The sequence below is a fragment of the Micropterus salmoides genome, unplaced genomic scaffold (genome assembly GCF_014851395.1).
Source record: "Micropterus salmoides isolate LMB-PRFRI ecotype aquatic unplaced genomic scaffold, ASM1485139v1 Ms_hic_scaffold_1, whole genome shotgun sequence".
Lineage (NCBI taxonomy): Eukaryota > Metazoa > Chordata > Actinopteri > Centrarchiformes > Centrarchidae > Micropterus > Micropterus salmoides.
The window spans coordinates 13,683,062-13,702,449 of record NW_024040040.1 but is presented as its reverse complement, the minus strand read 5'-3'; the positions used below and the strand labels follow the sequence as shown (position 1 = coordinate 13,702,449).

General features: G+C 43.3%; 1 protein-coding gene across 5 annotated transcripts in view; it reads right to left on the bottom strand.

Moving 5' to 3' along the window:
• Window positions 1-19,388, bottom strand: part of pard3ba (par-3 family cell polarity regulator beta a) — a 161,166-nt gene that overhangs the window by 92,212 nt on the left and 49,566 nt on the right. For all 5 annotated transcript variants that reach the window (XM_038718904.1, XM_038718914.1, XM_038718922.1 and 2 more), the window contains 6 exons: window positions 17,847-17,929; window positions 13,198-13,284; window positions 12,852-12,977; window positions 8,835-9,307; window positions 6,460-6,599; window positions 5,710-5,838 (listed from right to left, as the gene is read on the bottom strand). In XM_038718904.1, coding sequence (XP_038574832.1) covers window positions 5,710-5,838; window positions 6,460-6,599; window positions 8,835-9,307; window positions 12,852-12,977; window positions 13,198-13,284; window positions 17,847-17,929 — 1,038 coding nt within the window. The remainder of the gene's footprint in view (window positions 1-5,709; window positions 5,839-6,459; window positions 6,600-8,834; window positions 9,308-12,851; window positions 12,978-13,197; window positions 13,285-17,846; window positions 17,930-19,388) is intronic.

The following is a 19,388-nucleotide window of genomic DNA, read 5'->3' as shown; positions in this document are numbered from 1 at the left end:
GGGAGGATAATAAAATGGAAATAAGTGAAAGAAGAGCTTCAGCTCTAAGACAGACAGAGAAGACAGAGAGGACTAGCTGACAACATAGCAAAGTTGCCCTTCAGGCTGACCCCTTTCTGCCTAATGACCCTGTTTTCCTTTGAATTGGCCTAGGCTTGCTGGCAACTGAGGGTCAACCATGTGCAGAGTGACCCCTTCATCCTGTCCTTGGCAAACTCATAATTCTGCACTGCTGCAAATACACACTTTCAGTAACACAAACACACATATCACGCTCCCGCCAAACCCACCAACCCACCCCCCCACAAAAATAAACTCTCCACATCGCAAAGCATCTCTCTAATCTCCTCCCTGAAACAAAACGAGGCCTCGTGAAATGATGAGAGCACCGAGCGTCAGAGAAGCAGAAATGCTGACTTGAATGAAACTGTGATTAGAAGTTATCACTTTTTAATTACTTAGAGAGTGCGTGAGAGTACAGGAGATGGGGTAGAAAATCGCCGTCCTTTTGTGTCCTAATAATGCGGCTAATTCACAGGCTTTATTGTTAAGTCTTTTGACTGAAAGAGACCAGTGTGCCTCCCAGCACTGCCGAGTGCTTTCACAGAACCACACGCTTCAGCTGAAACATCAATACCTTCTCTATTGAAACTAATCAATCAGCAGTGCAGCTAGTTCCCCTAAATGTCTACTTTACTTGTAAAAGGGAGATAAAAAAAAAAAATTATATGAATACTGGAGCAGATAATATAAATCTTGTAGGTTGGCACCAGGATGGTGCAGTGAGAACAGAAACTAGCCTTTTAATTGGGCAACGTGTGTTCAAACTGCCATGTCAGCATGTGTCTGCTCTGCTGAAGTGTCCTTTGGCAAATAATTGAATCCCGTGATCGCACCTTTAACCTCCCAGTGTCACTCAGTCAAGTATTTCTACGGATATCAGCGCAGCACATGTAGCCTCAGTCGTTGTGGATTCCCTCCTCCTTCGCTTATTTTTAGCCACACTAGCTACAGAGCTCTAGGGATGGTAATGTTGGCTGGTCGTTCCACCACTTTAGTCCAGGCTGAAATATCCAGGCTATTTTTGGATGGATTAAAATTTGGTCCACACATTCATGTCCCCATCAGGATGAATTGTAATTAAAAACTTAGTGGATCCTCTGACTTTCCAGAATCACCTTCATCATCAGGTCAAACTTTCACTTGTCTTGTACTTGCATACTAACGGTTTATGACCAAACACCTGCAAATCTTAATACAGTCCCATCAGCCCGAGCTGTACTATGTAATTAGTGTTAATTAGCAAATGCTAGCATGCTAACACACTAAACTATGGTGAGCATGGTAAACATTAAGTCTGCTAAACGTTGAAATGTTAGCATTGTAATAGTGAGCATGTAGCCATGCTGCCATAAGTATTTAGCTCAAAGCACTGCTATGCCTCAGTACAGCCTTGTAGACTCTCAGTCTTGCTATACAATCAGTGAATCAAACTATCAGTTGGAGTTTCCTGCATGTAAAGTACACTACACAGTACAATATGTACAGTTAATTGTGGGTTAGAGTTGTATATTCTAAGTTCTTTTAGGGACAGGAGTGCTCAAAGCTGTTGAACACTGCATGAACACAGGAAACCAGGTTAGTAGGAGAAACAGCTAAGAATGGATATGGGTCACTGTAAAAGCCCTGTGTACATTACAGTGAGATTTCTCCACTACCATATTTTTGAGCGTAGTAGTGATATAAGATACTGAATTTTTTTGTTGGACTAGCAGTGAGAGAGCAGCGTCAATAGTTAGAGCACAAACTTTTTCCTTACAGTGCACATGTGTCTGAATTTTACAATCTACTGTTCAGCTGTGAAAGCCGACTTCCTTGGAGTTATTTATTTTTGTGCATGTTTCAGGTTTAGTCAGACGTTGGATTTAATTATTTTGGATACAAGGACGCACAGCTGTGAGTGATGATCTTTCTTTTCATCCCCCTATACTGCTGTGACACTGACACCACATGGATATAAATATCATGACCAAAAAAAGCTGCGTTAACAGCTTTTTCATGATTAAACTATAGCGCAGAAACTGGGTGTCTTTAATACTGTCCCACCTGCACAGTCAGGAGTAAAGTGAATTCCAACAGGTAAACAACCCCTATTTGATCATATCACCAAATTGTCATAGTGTCATAAATGGTCCCAGATACAGTGCCTTGCGAAAGTATTCGGCCCCCTTGAACTTTTCAATTCTTTTGCCACATTGCAGGCTTCAAACATAAAGATATAAAACTGTCATTTTTTGTGAAGAACCAACAACAAGTGGGACACAATCATGAAGTGGAACGAAATTTATTGGATATTTCAAACCTTTTTAACAAATAAAAAACTGAAAAATTGACTTTCAGTGCAGCAAACTCTCTCCAGAAGTTCAGTGAGGATCTCTGAATGATCCAATGTTGACCTAAATGACTAATGATGATAAATAGAATCCACCTGTGTGAAATCAAGTCTCCGTATAAATGCACCTGCTCTGTGATAGTCTCAGAGGTCCGTTTAAAGCACAGAGAGCATCACAAAGAACAAGGAACACACCAGGCAGGTCCGAGATACTGTTGTGGAGAAGTTTAAAGCCGGATTTGGATACAAAAAGATTTCCCAAGCTTTAAACATCCCAAGGAGCACTGTGCAAGCGATAATATTGAAATGGAAGGAGTATCAGACCACTGCAAATCTACGAAGACCCGGCCGTCCCTCTAAACTTTCAGCTCATACAAGGAGAAGACTGATCAGAGATGCAGCCAAGAGGCCCATGATCACTCTGGATGAACTGCAGAGATCTACAGCTGAGGTGGGAGACTCTGTCCATAGGACAACAATCAGTCGTATACTGCACAAATCTGGCCTTAATGGAAGAGTGGAAAGAAGAAAGCCATTTCTTAAAGATATCCATAAAAAGTCTTGTTTAAAGTTTGCCACAAGCCACCTGGGAGACACACCAAACATGTGGAAGAAGGTGTCTGGTCAGATGAAACCAAAATCAAACTTTTTGGCAACAATGCAAAACGTTATGTTTGGCGTAAAGGCAACACAGCTCATCACCCTGAACACACCATCCCCACTGTCAAACATGGTGGTGGCAGCATCATGGTTTGGGCCTGCTTTTCTTCAGCAGGGACAGGGAAGATGGTTAAAATTGATGGGAAGATGGATGGAGCCAAATACAGGACCATTCTGGAAGAAAACCTGATGGAGTCTGCAAAAGACCTGAGACTGGGACGGAGATTTGTCTTCCAACAAGACAATGATCCCAAACATAAAGCAAAATCTACACTGGAATGGTTCACAAATAAACATATCCAGGTGTTAGAATGGCCAAGTCAAAGTCCAGACCTGAATCCAATCGAGAATCTGTGGAAAGAACTGAAAACTGCTGTTCACAAACGCTCTCCATCCAACCTCACTGAGCTGAGCTGTTTTGCAAGGAGGAATGGGCAAGAATTTCAGTCTCTCGATGTGCAAAACTGATACAGACGTACCCCAAGCGACTTACAGCTGTAATCGCAGCAAAAGGTGGCGCTACAAAGTATTAACTTAAGGGGGCTGAATAATTTTGCACGCCCAATTTTTCAGTTTTTTATTTGTTAAAAAAGTTTGTAAATTTCGTTCCACTTCATGATTGTGTCCCACTTGTTGTTGGTTCTTCACAAAAAATTACAGTTTTATATCTTTATGTTTGAAGCCTGCAATGTGGCAAAAGGTTGAAAAGTTCAAGGGGGCCGAATACTTTCGCAAGGCACTGTATCTGCCGCTGGACAAAATGTTCCCATCGAAGACCAAATTAAACCTTGATATAGGAATTAAGTTGATATTGTAGATTCACCATTTGAAGAAGCAACATAAGGCTTAGTCAAGGAAAAAGCCAACTAATCTCAACAGCTACTGAAGCTAAAACTGATAATGAACTGCTGATCTCCATCAGATAGTTATCTTAAACAAATATGACCATAGTTCTGTGGATACATAAAGCCAGTTTCTACAAGATATTACAGCCCCTCAAACATTTATAAATATTCATGAGCACCCACACAGGCATGCAGACAGACACCTACACACAAACAATTTCATACGATGGCAGAGGCAGATGGCCACGTTGACTTAATGCGTCTCCATCATCATTTCATCTTTTGTGCGACCAAATCGTTGCGAGACGGTCCTTGCTAGTGCTATACATAAATTTCCACTACAATTTACTACTTGAGAGCGGTGGAAGAAAGAGTCTAGCAATTAAAACAGGCAAGGGAGGAGAAAGAGAAAAGGGAGGAAAACATTCTTCGCTGGCGTGTATTTTGCATTAGCGTGTAGATTTTGGAAAGGTGGGGACGTGTTTACCGTAGAAGCAGTCGTGTAGCTGCATTTTTTTCTTATGTCAGGTTTGCTTTGTGTGTGTTTGCATTTGCCCATTTGGCTACTTTTAATGATGTTCTCGGTGGCAGTTTCCACATCTGCGTATTTATGTAATCCTTCACTTTCTGAGGGTCTGCACATTTAAATTCAATGACGCCTAACCTCTAGAGTGCCTGTGTGTGGTGTTCTGTAAATATGTGAGGGAACTCTGTGTGTTTGTGCACTCAGGGGACATCAAAACAGTCTTTGAGGTGGAGGACTGTGCTGGAGATAAGGGCAGGATCTCACGGGGCACCAACAACTTCAACAGCCTCAACAGAGACAGGAATGAAGGCTCTCTAGCCTTTCCACTATAACACCTCCCCTCCCCCCCATCTTTAAGTCTCTAATGCACAAATACAAGCAAGCGTTAGATGAAGACTGTAGAGGCTCTTCAAAGTGCACTTGTTATGCCAAGACTGCTGGGCCATTAATGAGGGCAAACTATTTTCGGAAGCAGTAACTTGGCTGTTTAAAGATTGTGAGATGTGTTCGTCTGTGCATGTGTGCGTGTGAGAATGAGTACTCATGTTCGAGTTTTTATCAAGGACTACGTGTTTAAGAGTTTGTGTGCAAGAGTGTGCGCGCAGCCACTCTAGGTGTGAATATGCATCAGTCACTACAAAGCCCTGCGTGTCTTTCTCAGAGCTCTTTGAAGTAACAGAGAGGGAATAATCAGAATAACCACAGAGGACAGAGGGGAGAGAAAAGAAGCGTACGGGCGAATACATCATTTACAGAGAGCGGGGGACTTTAATGGGGCTACCTGGCAGTGTGTGTATATGTTTAAAAGCGTGGCTTGATAAAATGTCCCCTCGTGAGGCACAGTCAAACCCCGTCAGTCGCTGCAGGTAAGCGGGTCCCTTAACATCCGCGGCATGTCGACACGTGTGGACATGCTCGCGTGTTTCCTGGGGGGGCCGCTGTGACTTGTGTGTGTGACTTCCTCTGGCATTGCTGTGTCAACAGACCACAGTGGGACAGGAAAGGCTGGAGTGTGCATCGGGTTTGTCTGTGTGTGTGTCCATGTGTGGTGTTTGTCGGCAAAAGGGCATCAACATAAAGAGGTTTGCCCTTTTGAGAGAGGAAAAGGAAAAAATGACACAATGTGAAGGAAATGTTAAAAAAGGACGGGAAAACGACAAAGCGGAGACCTCCAGGGCAGACAAATGATGAACAAGAGAGGCAGAAATGACGGGACACTGTGCCGAGTTTCAGCAGGCTGTGTGAGGACATGGACGCTGTGTTTTTGTGTCTTCACACTCTCTTACCAGTTCCCGAGGCAAGAAGATGTCCTCCTGCCGCGCCACCACCAAACACACACTCTCTCCCTGCTTGGTGCTGCGCAGCATGGCCACGAGTTCCTCCTGGCTACGGCCTGTCATGTCTACTCCATTCACCTACACACATGCACAACAAAGGAGAAAACACACACAAACAAACACACACACACACACACACACACACACACACACACAGTGGAGTAGATTAAAGTGAAGTGTATAATCCACTGGCAGTGCTCCACTAACACGTATCCAACTACACTTGTAGACCAGACATGGACATTTCTGTGTTTTAAGGGTCATTTCACTTGTGAAAAATGAACATGAAGACAACATATTTTCGCACATATCCATGGTTTTACTGGTCTTTGTTTTTTGATATATTCTTTAACATTTCCGCCTCCACCACAACTTTCAGAGGGACTATTTCTTTGGTAGAAAGAAGACAAAAACTCTGTTCACAGTGAGGTTTGTGGATTATCCAGAGTAGCCACTGCTGTGATTTTTTTAAGCTGGTGTTTGACATTGACTATGCAGTTCAAAACAAAATAGAAAGGTCATTTCTGATTAGCTCACTCTGTACTCATGTACAAGGCTGAGTTCAACCAGCAGGGGTGCACAGAGCTCAATGTCCTGTTAGTAATGATGATATTGCTCCTGTTATTGCAAACAGAGGCCATTCCTGTGACTGTTGGTTTTCTACTCTGTGGGAGATTGACAGGCTGAGGTCTGCCTTACCTCTAGGATGCGGTCTCCAGGCTGCAGGCGGCCATCTTGGACTGCTGCGCCGCGCTGCAGAATGCTCTTCACCAGGATTGGCCCCGGCCCATGCACAGAGGAGTCCCGGGTTACCACAGTGAAGCCCAGACCCTCTGCACCTGCGGGAACAAAGCAGCCTTCGTCACGTTGTGCATTAGGGACATCAATCCCCCTGCAGACAAGACTTGAATTTATTCATTTTATGACTTTCTAATTTTGTTTTAATTTAATTTTCCTTCTCGTCTCCCTATTCTGTCACTTTTCTCCTTTCTTTCTCCTTCTCCACTCGCCACAGAGTTTTCCCCCTCTCCTCCTCTCCTGTCTTCCGGTCTGCGGTTTCAGTATCTCCTCCACATTAACTTCTGTTTAAGTGCCTGTTTTCCTTTGGGGGTTTGCGGCCTGGCTCGACCTCTGAGCCACCGGGAGAAGGTTTCTCTACTAGCCGGATTAGACAGACTCTGCCTTTAATTTCACGTGTGAGCAGGCCGAACGGTGGCTGATGAAGGGAGGTAGACGGAGAAGATGGAAGGAAGGTGGGGGCAGAGGGACGAGAGAGGGAAGAGAAGAACCTGATTATTCCCTTCTCTAGCTTCCCTCCCTGGGGATGCAATGTGATTTCCACAAAGATTTTCCTTGTGGGTGTGAGCCTACGTTTATCTGTGTGTATATATTTACAAGTGTGTGTTTTGGAGGCCACACACACATAAGCATGAGCCATCAACCCCCGGAACCTCCACCCTCTCCTTTTTCACGGCCTCACAAGCCCCAAGCCATGAGTGAAATGTGCCATGCTCTGTGTGTGTGTGTGTGTGTGTGTGTGAGTGAAAAGAGAGCAAAGCCGGCGTGGCATACTAAAGGCGGTGAGTGATGCTATCTGGTCTCCAAGCTAAGCCTCTGACTGCCCTACATTAGCACACCTAAACCTCACCGCCTGTCAATCACAGAGAGAAAGAGCCTGTTGCCAAGGGAGAGGGTGTTAGATACCCCATAATATCCTCTGCAATCTTGCATCAACTGAAAGAATAGAAGGAGACAGGGAAGAAAATCAAACAAAAGAAGGATGGAGGGAAAAGAAAATGGGAGGGATGAAAAGGTGTTGGGAAAAGAAAGAAACTAACAATAAAACAGCCGTGAACAGGGCTTAGGGCTAGAGCTGGAGAGTGTGGAGCCCAATTTCTTCTATCCTTTCATCTCGGTATCTTCTTGCTTTTCTCTGGGTACCTGCAGCGAGTATGTGTGCGTGGGGGCGTGTGTGCATGTAGCCCGACTACTGCTATCCTTTCAATGCCCCCATAACACTATAGGTTGCTAGAACAGAGCCTATTCAGTCACACAAACCTATTTCAGTGCTATCAACATATCAGCGCTCCAGCACTGATGTGTTTTAGAGGGATAAGAGATAAGGCGACCGGGGAAGCTAGACTGATGCAGTCTAGGTATGTAAGGTTATCCCGCAAGATAAAAAATGAAAAATATCCTCACAATGGAAAGTTACTTTCAATATGGACGAAAATTGCTTTCAGTAGTCCAGAGCTTTATATAGGACTCTTTCCTTGCCTGAATTAAAAAAAAATCAATAAGAATAAATAAATTAAAAAATCCACGTGCTGGTGAGGAATATAATGTCCAGAACTTTCAAATCAGCTGCTCAACAGCTTTAAAGTCACCTGTTACATTACATCAGAAAAACAAATCTGGAAGATCTAAACTATAAATAAGCATGGGTGTCCTCAAAAAGACAAAAAGATAAAGTGTGGATTATTTTGCTTCTTGACAACAGTTCCTTAGCAAGGGAGAGGAGAACAAGAAAGGAATGAGAGAAGCAAAATTTTACATTTAAAGTTAAAAAAGTAACATTTCCTAAACAAAGATTATTGTTGTGATATAAGTGATCTAAGACTCAAACTCAAAAGGGCAAAATCTAAAAGAATGTTCAGGCCTCATTAATCCAATTCACAGGAGACAAACAAAATGAGTCATTACAAAATGTTAAAAACAACAGCTATATATTAATTCTTAATAAGAAAGAGGTATTTAGTAATTTAGTAATGCACTTTATAAATTAATAAAAAAGAATGATCAACATCAAAGCAGCAGAAGCACAGAAATCCTCCCTTTTCGTCCTCTGTCCAACATTTAATCCTACACCTCCCATAAAACAGTTTGAAAAAAAGTTAACGCCCAAATCTTTCAAAGCCCACAACCACAGTTTGCACTGCAGGCTTCCCTTTAAAAACGTGTAGTACTACCCATGGCAAGTAAACTCATCTTTCTGTACTCCCTTCCATTTTTACCCATTATCAGAAATCACTGATATAATACAAAGTTAAACCGGTATTACGCGGCACAGTTACCTTTCTTCAAGTCAATTTTTAATCTCTTGCCACCCTTCCTGCTGGTAAGGTTGGCCAGGCCAGGCAGATCAGGGCTCTTACTGGCCAGGGGGCTCTGGCTGTGGGTCCTGGGTGTCGGGGAGGAGCTCACTGCCCTGCCTGCAGGTGTAGGAGAGACTCTCTCCAAGGAGCCATGTCCAGACTGGAGCTCCACTGGTAGTGGATTTACCACAGCTGGCTCTGGGGTCTTGGCACGTGCGTCTGGTCGCCTCACTTCTAGTTTGGTGTTCGGTTTGATATCTTGTTTGGGCTCTGGTTGGGAGTCGGTTTTAGTGCGGACCACGATCGGACTTGCTTTTGAAGAGGAGACTTTGTCATCGGCAGAGAAAAGTTGCCCTATCAGGCTTTTCTCGTAGCGCGGCTTGCTGGCCGCGGGGAGGACCTCCAGACGCACAGAAGAGGAGCCCATAGCCTGCCGGAATACTTCCTGTGACCTAGGGAAAGGAAAGGAAAATTGAGGAAATTAGAAATATTTTTGTTTTTGCTTGTGGGAACACTACAAAAGCAGAAAATAGTATAATAGACCAAGAATGTCAAGCGGAACACAGAAGGAGAACAGAGACAGTTGGAAAGCAGAGAATGAGGAGGGTGAATGCGACTTGCGCGTTGTTAATGGAGCTGTATTTCAATTTGGATCGAGCACAGAGTGACTCTTCCAGCTGGTTTGGGACACTGTGGTCCCTATCAGATGGAGGAGACCTTGCAGCAGGCCCCTATTGCAGCTTTAATTGACTACTATCAGTCCAACATTCACACAACACAGACAACACAGTGGGATGCAGTTAAATGGACCTATTCAGACCTCTTCACCACAGAGAGGAGAGAGAAAATAGAGAAAGAACAGGAGGTTGTAGGGTGTGTGCGCTGTAAAAATTAGGAACAGAGAGAAAGAAAGAGATACACACTGTAGATGTGGTGGTGAAATAGTAATGGCAGAGAAGGAGAAGGATTTGATTTTGGCTCATAAAGGAGGCAAACTGAGTGACAGGTGAGGTATTGCCACAATGGTGGCAGGGAGAGTGGGAGTACACATGCGCATAACCAAAGAAATTGTAAAGAAACACAGAAACTCATTTCTAGGCTTAGTTTCAACAGATAGTTCTTTGTGTCCATTCCAGGTTGGTAAAACACCATGATTGCTAAGCTCCTGGGCAAACATATTTCGTAATTTTTTGGTAGCAAATGATCGAGATTAATGTACAAAACATTCAGGTAGCAGGCTTCTCATTTTTAGCTGCCGTCAACTGCGGATACTACTAAGTAAATTAAACTTCGCTTTTGTCTAGATAATCATGCGCTAGCTACAATTTCTTCTCCACTTTGTTAGTGCAGTTCACACCTACAGTGTGGTGAATCTTCTCTAGTGAAATGATCGAGCTGATTGTGCCCCATCAATGTCAGGGGACAGAATGCTCCAGTTAAACTTTCATGCATATAATATTGAGATATTGAGTTAGTCAATTTAATAGTTTTGAAGTGGATCCTCCAGTATTTGGAGCAGGTATAGCGAAAAAGAAGCTGAAAAGATATTTTAGGTTGTATTTACAGTGCACAAATGAATTAATTAAAACAATAATTATTAATTTATTCTGTGTCATAAGGGTTAGAAAAGCTGGCATGATGAATCTTGGTGAGCAAAATGGAAGAGCACTGCTTGCCATTCCCTCATCACCATGACTGAGGCACCAGCAAACCAGACTGCGGTTATTAGGGGTGTGCATCTTCACTGGTGTCACAATTCGATTATGATCATCAGGTCAACGATTCGATTTGATATCTCGATGCATCACCTCAAGTGTGGGAATTTCTAGGCACCTCATTACGATTATGTGTGCTACGATGCGATTGTAAAATAAATTGGATAAAGATGTATTTTTCTCACTGTGTGACTACTTGGTGCTTTTAAAGCATTTAAAAAGTAAAACTATTTAACAACAATCCAAACAAGTACGTAGTAATGAAATACAGATATTTATTGTTACTTCATATAAATGTAGCCAACATTGAATAGCATTATTACATTATTACAGTGTTATTACTGACCTCTGCTGCTGCAATTTTTATTTCTGATGTTGCTGTTATTAGTATAGAGTCAGATGGGGGTTGAACTACGCACTTTACAATGCTCCAGCCAAAGCAGGTTCACTCCACCTTAATATATCTGTTCCTTTTTTTGTCTTGTCTAGTGTAGTTACATGTTTGTTTCTTGTCTTGTAAGTTGATTATTGTAATCTTGTATTGAGCACCATGCATTGGGTTCATTGTGTCCTCGATATGTGGATGAATGACAACAAATGAAATTGAACTAGCAGCCAAAAAGCGTCCTGCTCAGCTTCCAGACTGCAGTCTGAAGAGGAGATGTTTGCTAATGTTAGCGCTACATGCCTTAACTTATCCAGCAGTTGGAAAACAACAGACAGACTTTAAAGAGGTGATATTATGCTCATTTTCAGGTTCAAAATCCTATTTAGGGGTTGTGCCAGAACAAGTTTACATGGTGTAATTTTCAACACCATATTTTTTTTTTCTCCATACTGCACATTGCTGCAGCTCTTCTTTTCACCTTGTGTTGAAGGCTTCGTTTTAGCTGTGGAGTGATACATCTTGTCTCTAAATGATCTTTGTTGGGAGTTGCACATGCACAGTTCCTAGTTTAGGACTACTAGCCAATCAGAAGCAGAGAAGGGCGGGTCAGCCAAAAGACGGTAAACAGCTTTGATTCAGCTGTAGGCTACATGGACTGGAGCAGGAGTTTCAGAGTGGTGAGTTATTAATCTGTAACTAAAGTATTTTTCATCCATAAAGTTATAACAGAGCTCTGTCTCTACATCACCTTAACAACTTTACCCACTGACTGCCTGGAGGGTAGCTAGTGTTTGCAAGGGAGAGGAGGTGTGTGCTGCAGCTCTGTGTTTTTCCACCGGTGTTTTTGAAGGTGTGTCGGACTAGCCGTTTGGCGAGCGTTATACAAGACGCATTTAGCTTTCTTCCCTGTGACGTCATAAGGATGAAAGGGAAGCGGTTTGACTACAAACGAGCTGTTTTCAGGCAGTTCAAAGCAGTTTTCTGTGGGAGATGGGAACTCCCTTTGGGCTGGACTTTGGGCTTTTTCACAAACCTATTACACAAAAAGATATATAACTCAATAAAGGAGAGGGAAAAAGCCAAAAAGCATAATACCACCATAAACAGACACGCTGTGACCTACACTGTACATTTACTGCCAGACTGAAACGTAGCGCTCATCTTTTCCTCTACTCCGCTGCTTTCACCGTCACCTACTGGCGCCTATCAAGTAGCTGTCTTTTGTAGAAGGAAGAGAGGACGCTCGGTAAGCGCTACCATGCTGCACCAGTGTGCGGGTTAAAATCATTAACGTTAGTTGTGCATTGATTTTATTGATCATGTGTAAGGTTTAGTAGCAGCAGTCACTCAATCAACAGCTGTCTGTCTGTGCCGAACAGGAAGAACCACATGTCTCCGTTGTGTGCATCACATAGTCGGTCCGGAGCTGCACTTCCGCATTTCCGAGTTAGTCTTTTTTCGTTCCGCCAACATTACCTTATCAATTAAGCTCTAGATAATCGATAATTGACATTTGTGAATCGATTCATAAGTGTCTAAGTCTGCATCGCGATGCATCTAAAAATCAATTATTTTCCACACCCCTAGCAGTTATACTGCGCAGCTTTCAGGATGGATGTGTTAATGAGTGTAACAGGGAGTGCCCGAAAAACAGAGGATTAGGCTGCCACTCCAAACTGCAGTGTTTGTGCCTCCTCAGCCAACACAAGGTGACTGGATCTCAACCGAAGCTTTGGAGTTCTTCTTATTTATATCTTAAATTTTAACAAATGTTGAAAGCTAACTAAATTTGAAAACCCCTAGGCCGCTCGTTTCTGTTTTCTGGGTTTCATTATTTATACCTACTTGTTTGCAGACATGCACACACAAACACACACAGCCTAGCACACTTACTGTGTGAAGGTCTTGTCCTGGAGTGGTGTGTCGTTGATTTGGACGATACACTCATCCTGCTGGAAGAGATTCTCTTTCTTGGCGCGACTCTTTTCCTCGATGCCTTTAATGTGAAGGCCCAGGGCCCTTGCAACACAGAGAGTATAGAGCAAATATGAATACGAATGGAAGGTAAACACATATGATTACATGCCAATGCTTGACTGTTTTTATGCATTCGTATGAGTCAACATTGCCATCTGCCTTTCTTTATGAATGTCTGATTGATTACGAATGGATGTGGCGGGAAGAGAGCCTGTAGCTGTATTTGCACAATATGTGTGCAGCCGTGTGGGTGTATGCTTACCGTCCACTGAGAGAGGAGCAGTAGGGGATCACATGGATACCCAAGGGGCCCCAGTCCCCTGGAAACTCTACGGTCCTCGTCAGGGTGCTGTCAAATAAACACACACGCACACATGTTTAACGATATTGAAAATGAGGATGTACATAATGTAATGTACACAATCATAAAAACACTGAAACAGTATCACACAGCTGTACACATGCACTCCCAACCCTTCTCTATGTGTAAGCTCTTCAAAAAATCCATTTGCATTTTGCTCCGGGCTACACAGATAGGGATACAAATTAGCTTACAGGTCCTGCCAAACATCAGAATAACGTGTGTGTGTGTGTGTGTGTGTGTGTGTGTGTGTGTGTGTGTGTGTGTGTGTGTGTGTGTGTGTGTGTGTGTGTGTGAGAGAGAGAGAGACACTGGGACGCAGGTGGCTACTTCACCCTTTATCTACCTGCTTCTCAACAACCCAATCTAGCCAATGGACAAAAGAAGGTGCAGGAGATAAAAGAGGAAAAGAGAAAGATGGGCAGATACAGATGAAACAGAATGAGCTTCTCTAATAATCTCAGCAGAGCTCTGAACTGTGGCTTTTAACAGCAGATAAACAATACTACTAAAGATAGAGAAGAAGAGGGCTGCTTTTGATACTGGTGGGCTAAGAGAGGGGACCTGCATGATGGCGGCATGGTAGAGGAAGATCACAGGAGACAACAATCTCTGTCTGTACGTTTAATACTACATATACATACGGATCATTTCTGCATTTGAGTCTCGAGACTATGTTTGCAGGTGTTTTTTTTTCCCGCACTAGACTTTGCACTTTTTGCCATCTTAAATGTCCAATGCAAATTTAACCAAGTCTGTTTCAACATTTTTGTACAGCTACATTCATGCAGCTATTTAGCCAAATATTAATATGAACTGTATGTCTGTGATAAGAATCGTGCATTTGGTGAATAGTTCTGAACTTTATTTACAGCAAGTTTTGGCCAATTTTTTCTCATTATTGCTACCTATAGCAGGTTGGCCAGGAACTGTAAGGTTTGTGGATCGATCCCCAGCTCCCCCCGTCTACATGCTGAAATCCAAATTGCTCCTGAGGGAAAATTGTAGGTCAAAATGAATGCAATATAATGTCCATATTATGAGCAATGAGAACCTCATAAAATATGGGAATAAGCTGTTGATGAAAGCTATGACTAAATTAAGTGAGAACACCTGCAAAATTGCTTGGAGGTAAGAAGGGGCTTTTCCCTTCACTGCCCTGTAAGCTAGCACCAGAAACATCAACAGACAGCAAAGGAGTGAGCTGCAGTAGTTAAAGGCAGTAAATGACTAGAACCTAGGCCAACGAAAAATTACTGGCAGACGTGTCACTGTGAATAATTTGTTTAGAATAGTAGCAGAATTCAAGTGCACTACATTAGAACCAGCCACTGCATCCTGGAACAGGTTGAGAAAAAGTCCTTCCATGTCCTCAAAGGATTACTTCTCATTCTTGCATTTTTCAGATCTCATCTAAGACATTCTCGGCATTGTCATCCACTTTTCTCCTTCAACCTCCGAACAGCGTGTGAGAAAGGTAATGAAGAACAGTCCAAAAGGAGCAATCTCAGGTGGAGGCCAAGAACATGAAGGTTTTCTTTCCTCCACAGTTTCTCTGCATAGCTTTAACAAAGCTACGATGCAAAAAGAAAGAAAGTCTGAGAACAAAGGCAGTGAAGTTCAAGGTTTATGTGCTTTCGTACACATACACAAGCCCAAGGACTAGCTGGGATCATTATAACACACTCCTCTGTCACTGTCACCCCGCTCTTGTTAACCTCTGCCAGGGTCACAGATGTACTGTACACGCACCCGCACACACACGCACACACACGCACACAGACACACACACATCCAATTTGCATTCTTATTGCTACATCTATTGCATGCTCACAAACACCATCAGTCACATTCCTCTAAATTGAATTCACAGATACACACATGCATCAAATTTACATCTATTAGAAAACACAGTTACATCTAAATTACACATGTGTACAACCCACGAATTACACACACACACACACACACACACACACTCTCTGAATTTTCTATTAGTGATGGTAAACAGTCAGGCCAGGACTGGATATACACACTCACGTACAATGCTGGACCTGAATCAAGTATATGTATTCACACTGTGTGTGTGGCACAAACAAACACACACGCATAGCTTCAGCCCATTTACATTCATATAAAAAACAAACGGCAGCACAAACAAGCTCATCAGAGGCAACCGTAGCTTGTTAGTGCCGCACGCTAATATGCAGAATAGCTCCGCTCACCCATTTTAGCATCCCACTGACACAAACAAAGTCATTCCACTGGGGGTGGGGGGAAGAGAGGCGAGGGACAGTGGGACGGATGAAAAGAGCAACGAGGAGTGAGACAGATGGAGCTCCCACTCTTGGTTGACTTCCTCTACATCAACGGAGGCCGGGTGCCTAACAAAATCGCGGCCGGGACTCGCTAAAAAATGCGCCCTCGCTCGCTCACCGTGGCTTCTTCAACTGCCAACCATCTGTTACCATGGCAAACTATCTGTGAGAGCTGTGCCTCCATTGTATCACAGTACTGTCAAGACACCACTGCACTGTAAAACGCTGAAAAATCACCATCTGTCACTGCGGCCAAGTCTTTTCCTGAGCACCCACAGTCAGAAGATCAGTCGGCTGCAGAGGATGTTGCAGGATTATCTTCTACTCTCGTCACGGGGCTTGCTGGACGAGAACGGTGACGGGGTTGTGATAGAGGTGTTAATTGTTGCCATAGTTACTGCGTGACTGACAGCCTGGGGAAATGAAGATAAAACTCCCACTCCCAAACTTTCATCATGCCAAAGCCATGGTGAGTTGTCTTTGCACATCCAGGTACATTACACCCATTCACACACACACACACACACACACAGCGCTGACAAGTGAGACTAGCTTTAACAGGTTAACCAGTGGTGCTGCTGGAGCAACGGATTCTGTTTGATGCTTTTCACACACTAGCACTTGTTTGAGCTCATATGTCAAATAAATGACAAAATGATAAATAACTTTCTTTACTAATCTCTTTACTACTTACTAACTTATATGATTAGTTAGTTAATTCAGTAGAGGACTGACAGAAAACAAATTGAGTATTAGAAGCAATTTTGTTAATTGATAGTCCAAAACCAAAAGATACATCTGAATCTGCCATACTTTTAAATGGCTGTATTATATGCACCCATTTAAATGTATGTATGTAAGATACGGTACCGTGCAAAGGCAGGTGTTGAAAAATGCTGTAAAGTACGAATGCTTTCAAAAAAGGCATTTTAGTATGTTTTTATCAATTAACAACATGCAAAGTCAATGAACACAAGAAAAATCTAAATCAACCAGCATTAATCCTTTTAGGTACACTTAAGGAACTCGGCAGGTAGGTAGGCCCAAACATCTTGGAGAACAACCCACAATCCTTCTGTAGATTAGGCAGCCTCAGTCGTTTCTCTCTCTTCATGTAATCCCAGACAGACTCAATGATGTTGAGATCAGGACTCTGTGGGGGCCATACAATCACTTCCAGGACTCCTTGTTCTTCTTTATGCTCACAATTCTTTTTAATGACTTTATATTTCGGGCCTTTGTCATGCTGCAGAGAAAATTTTGGACCAGTCAGATGCCTCCATGATGATATTGCATGATAAGTACATGTCATTGAGTAAAGAATTTTATTCTGACCAAATCCCCGACTCAGTTTGTAGAAATGGAGCCCTGAACCTCCACTATGCTTCACTGTTGCCTGCAGACAGTCCTTCTTGAATCGCTCTCCAGCCCTTCGGCGAACAAGCTGCCCTCTGCTGCAGCCACATATTTAAAACTGATGAGTGAATCATCAGTCCAGAGCACCTGCTGCCAATTGTTTGCACCCCAGTTCCTGTGCATAGTTGGAGTTGCTTGGCCTTGTTTTTCCATGTCAGAGGTATGGCTTTTTTTCTGATCAGACTTCTCCAGACATTAGATGAGAGTAGCAGGGTCCCACTTCTGAGCTGATGTCACTGCTAGACGCCTTCTGATTGCAAAGGGAAGTAAGCATGATGTGTCTTTCATCTGATGCAATAAATTTCTGTAGACGACCATTGCATCTTCTTGCTTCTTCAAAAGAGCTTGAACAGAAAATCTGGAAAACCCAGTCCTACTTGAAATGTTGGCTTGGAGAAACCTTGCTGATGCAGTATAGCTACCTTGTGTCTCGTTGCTGTGCTCAGTCTTGACATGGTGTGTGATTTCTGAACAAAGCCCCAACTACGTCTGCAGAAATGCAGCCCCGAACCTCCACCATGCTTCACTGTTGCCTTCACTTCTCATGGTGTCTACCTATAGAAGTGAAAGAGGTAGGGGAACACCTCTGGCCCAGCTTGTACAGATAAGAGCCCACCCAACATGTACTGCAACACATCTACACAGACAAGCAGACTGCCGCCCACACCCATGAGACTGTTTAATCCAGTCAGTGTCAGGCTGTCAAACAAAGACTGGAAGCGTTAATCCTAGTCTCCATCATTGCACCGTGCCCAGCTACAGCATGACCTGTCTGATGCCTCTAGGACATCCATAAAAACACACTCACACTCTTACCTGAAGTTAACTTGGCTCATTTTTGCAGGGGGGTTGTCTGTGTGCGGTCGGTCCGAAACTGCTTTCAGCGTATGGTTGATTTCCTGTTTAAAAGAAAACACACACACATAAACAGACCAATACAGTCAACATGATGATAATTGCTGCAGTAAAAAATGAAGTCTCTACATCTACATAGACACACACTCAACAAACAGTAGCAACTCGGCGAACCCAGGAGGCAAGTCACCAATTAGCAAAACAATCTAACGGCACCATCAATCACCTTTGCAGAGAGAGAACGACCTCCGGACGCTGAGTTCCCTACAACGCGCCGCTGTCCTTCCTTCACTCTACATTTATTTCTATCTGGCTACCTCCCCCTCCCTCCATCCCTGCCCTGTGTCAGGCAAGGCTCTATTTTTAAGTCTGCAAAACCAACAACCCCGGGGGAAGCGAATAAAAAAGGAAGAGGGAGAGAGAAACGTTGGAATGAAGAAAGAAAACGGCTGCATCAAACTGTTGCGAGACACTAAAACACACTCGAGGAGTGGGAGAGAGAAATTGCCCCAAATCACTAAAGACAAGAAGGGTGCAATTAGGTCTTTCTGCCTTGTCACTTTCATTGTGTCACCAGTACTAATGGCTAAAAAGTTCCCGCCCACCAGCCCGCTCCTTAGCAACCCCCCCGCCACACCCAACTCCCCAGTGGACCTTCTGTCACACACAGAGTAGATATATGCTCTAAAAGACCCCCACGCATACATTTCAAACATTAAATACATATATCGAATCTGCAGAGCTGCAAACTGGTGTTAAAAAATTGTGTATTTCTGAATACACACACACACACAAAAACACACACATATATACATATGCCGCCTGTACAAATAGTGACCCACTTATCTGGGCAGTGTGAGATTACCCCACAATAGAGCATGTGTGTGTGTGCGGGGGCAGAAAGATGAGCTGGAGGCTCCATTGTTGCTGTGCATCTTTCCGCAACGCCATTAGCACGCGCACACACACACACGCTTCTCCTCCCCACAGTACGCACACACATCCTCATCACAGCGTAAGGTACTGACACGTTTGGGAACACACAGTTGGCAGGACAGCAAGTGAACACATGTATGCGCTCATCATAAACACATTTGCACATGTTGTACATCCAATTTTATAGGAATTGCACTGTGAAACTACAATACTATACAATAACATGAAACCCTTGTATGTCTTCTTCACTACAACAACACATGTATTATATAAGAGATGTCATGTGGGGATGTACACACACGCATATATACACTACCCTGCCTTTCTTTAATACTCTGAAATAAAAAGATCATGCCATAATGCCCAGCGTAATCCCTGATTGAGAGCGCTCCTGTTTATCTAGACATAAAAACAGCAGCTTTCCAATTTGGGCACCCTGCTGGTGCTCAGCCAAACAGCTCGCACCGCTCTCTGCTCATATCTTAACACATCCCTCCAACTATGTGAAATGACTACCTTTATGTCCTTAACCTTAGATTGATTGCAGCACTGTATGGGTGTGATTAG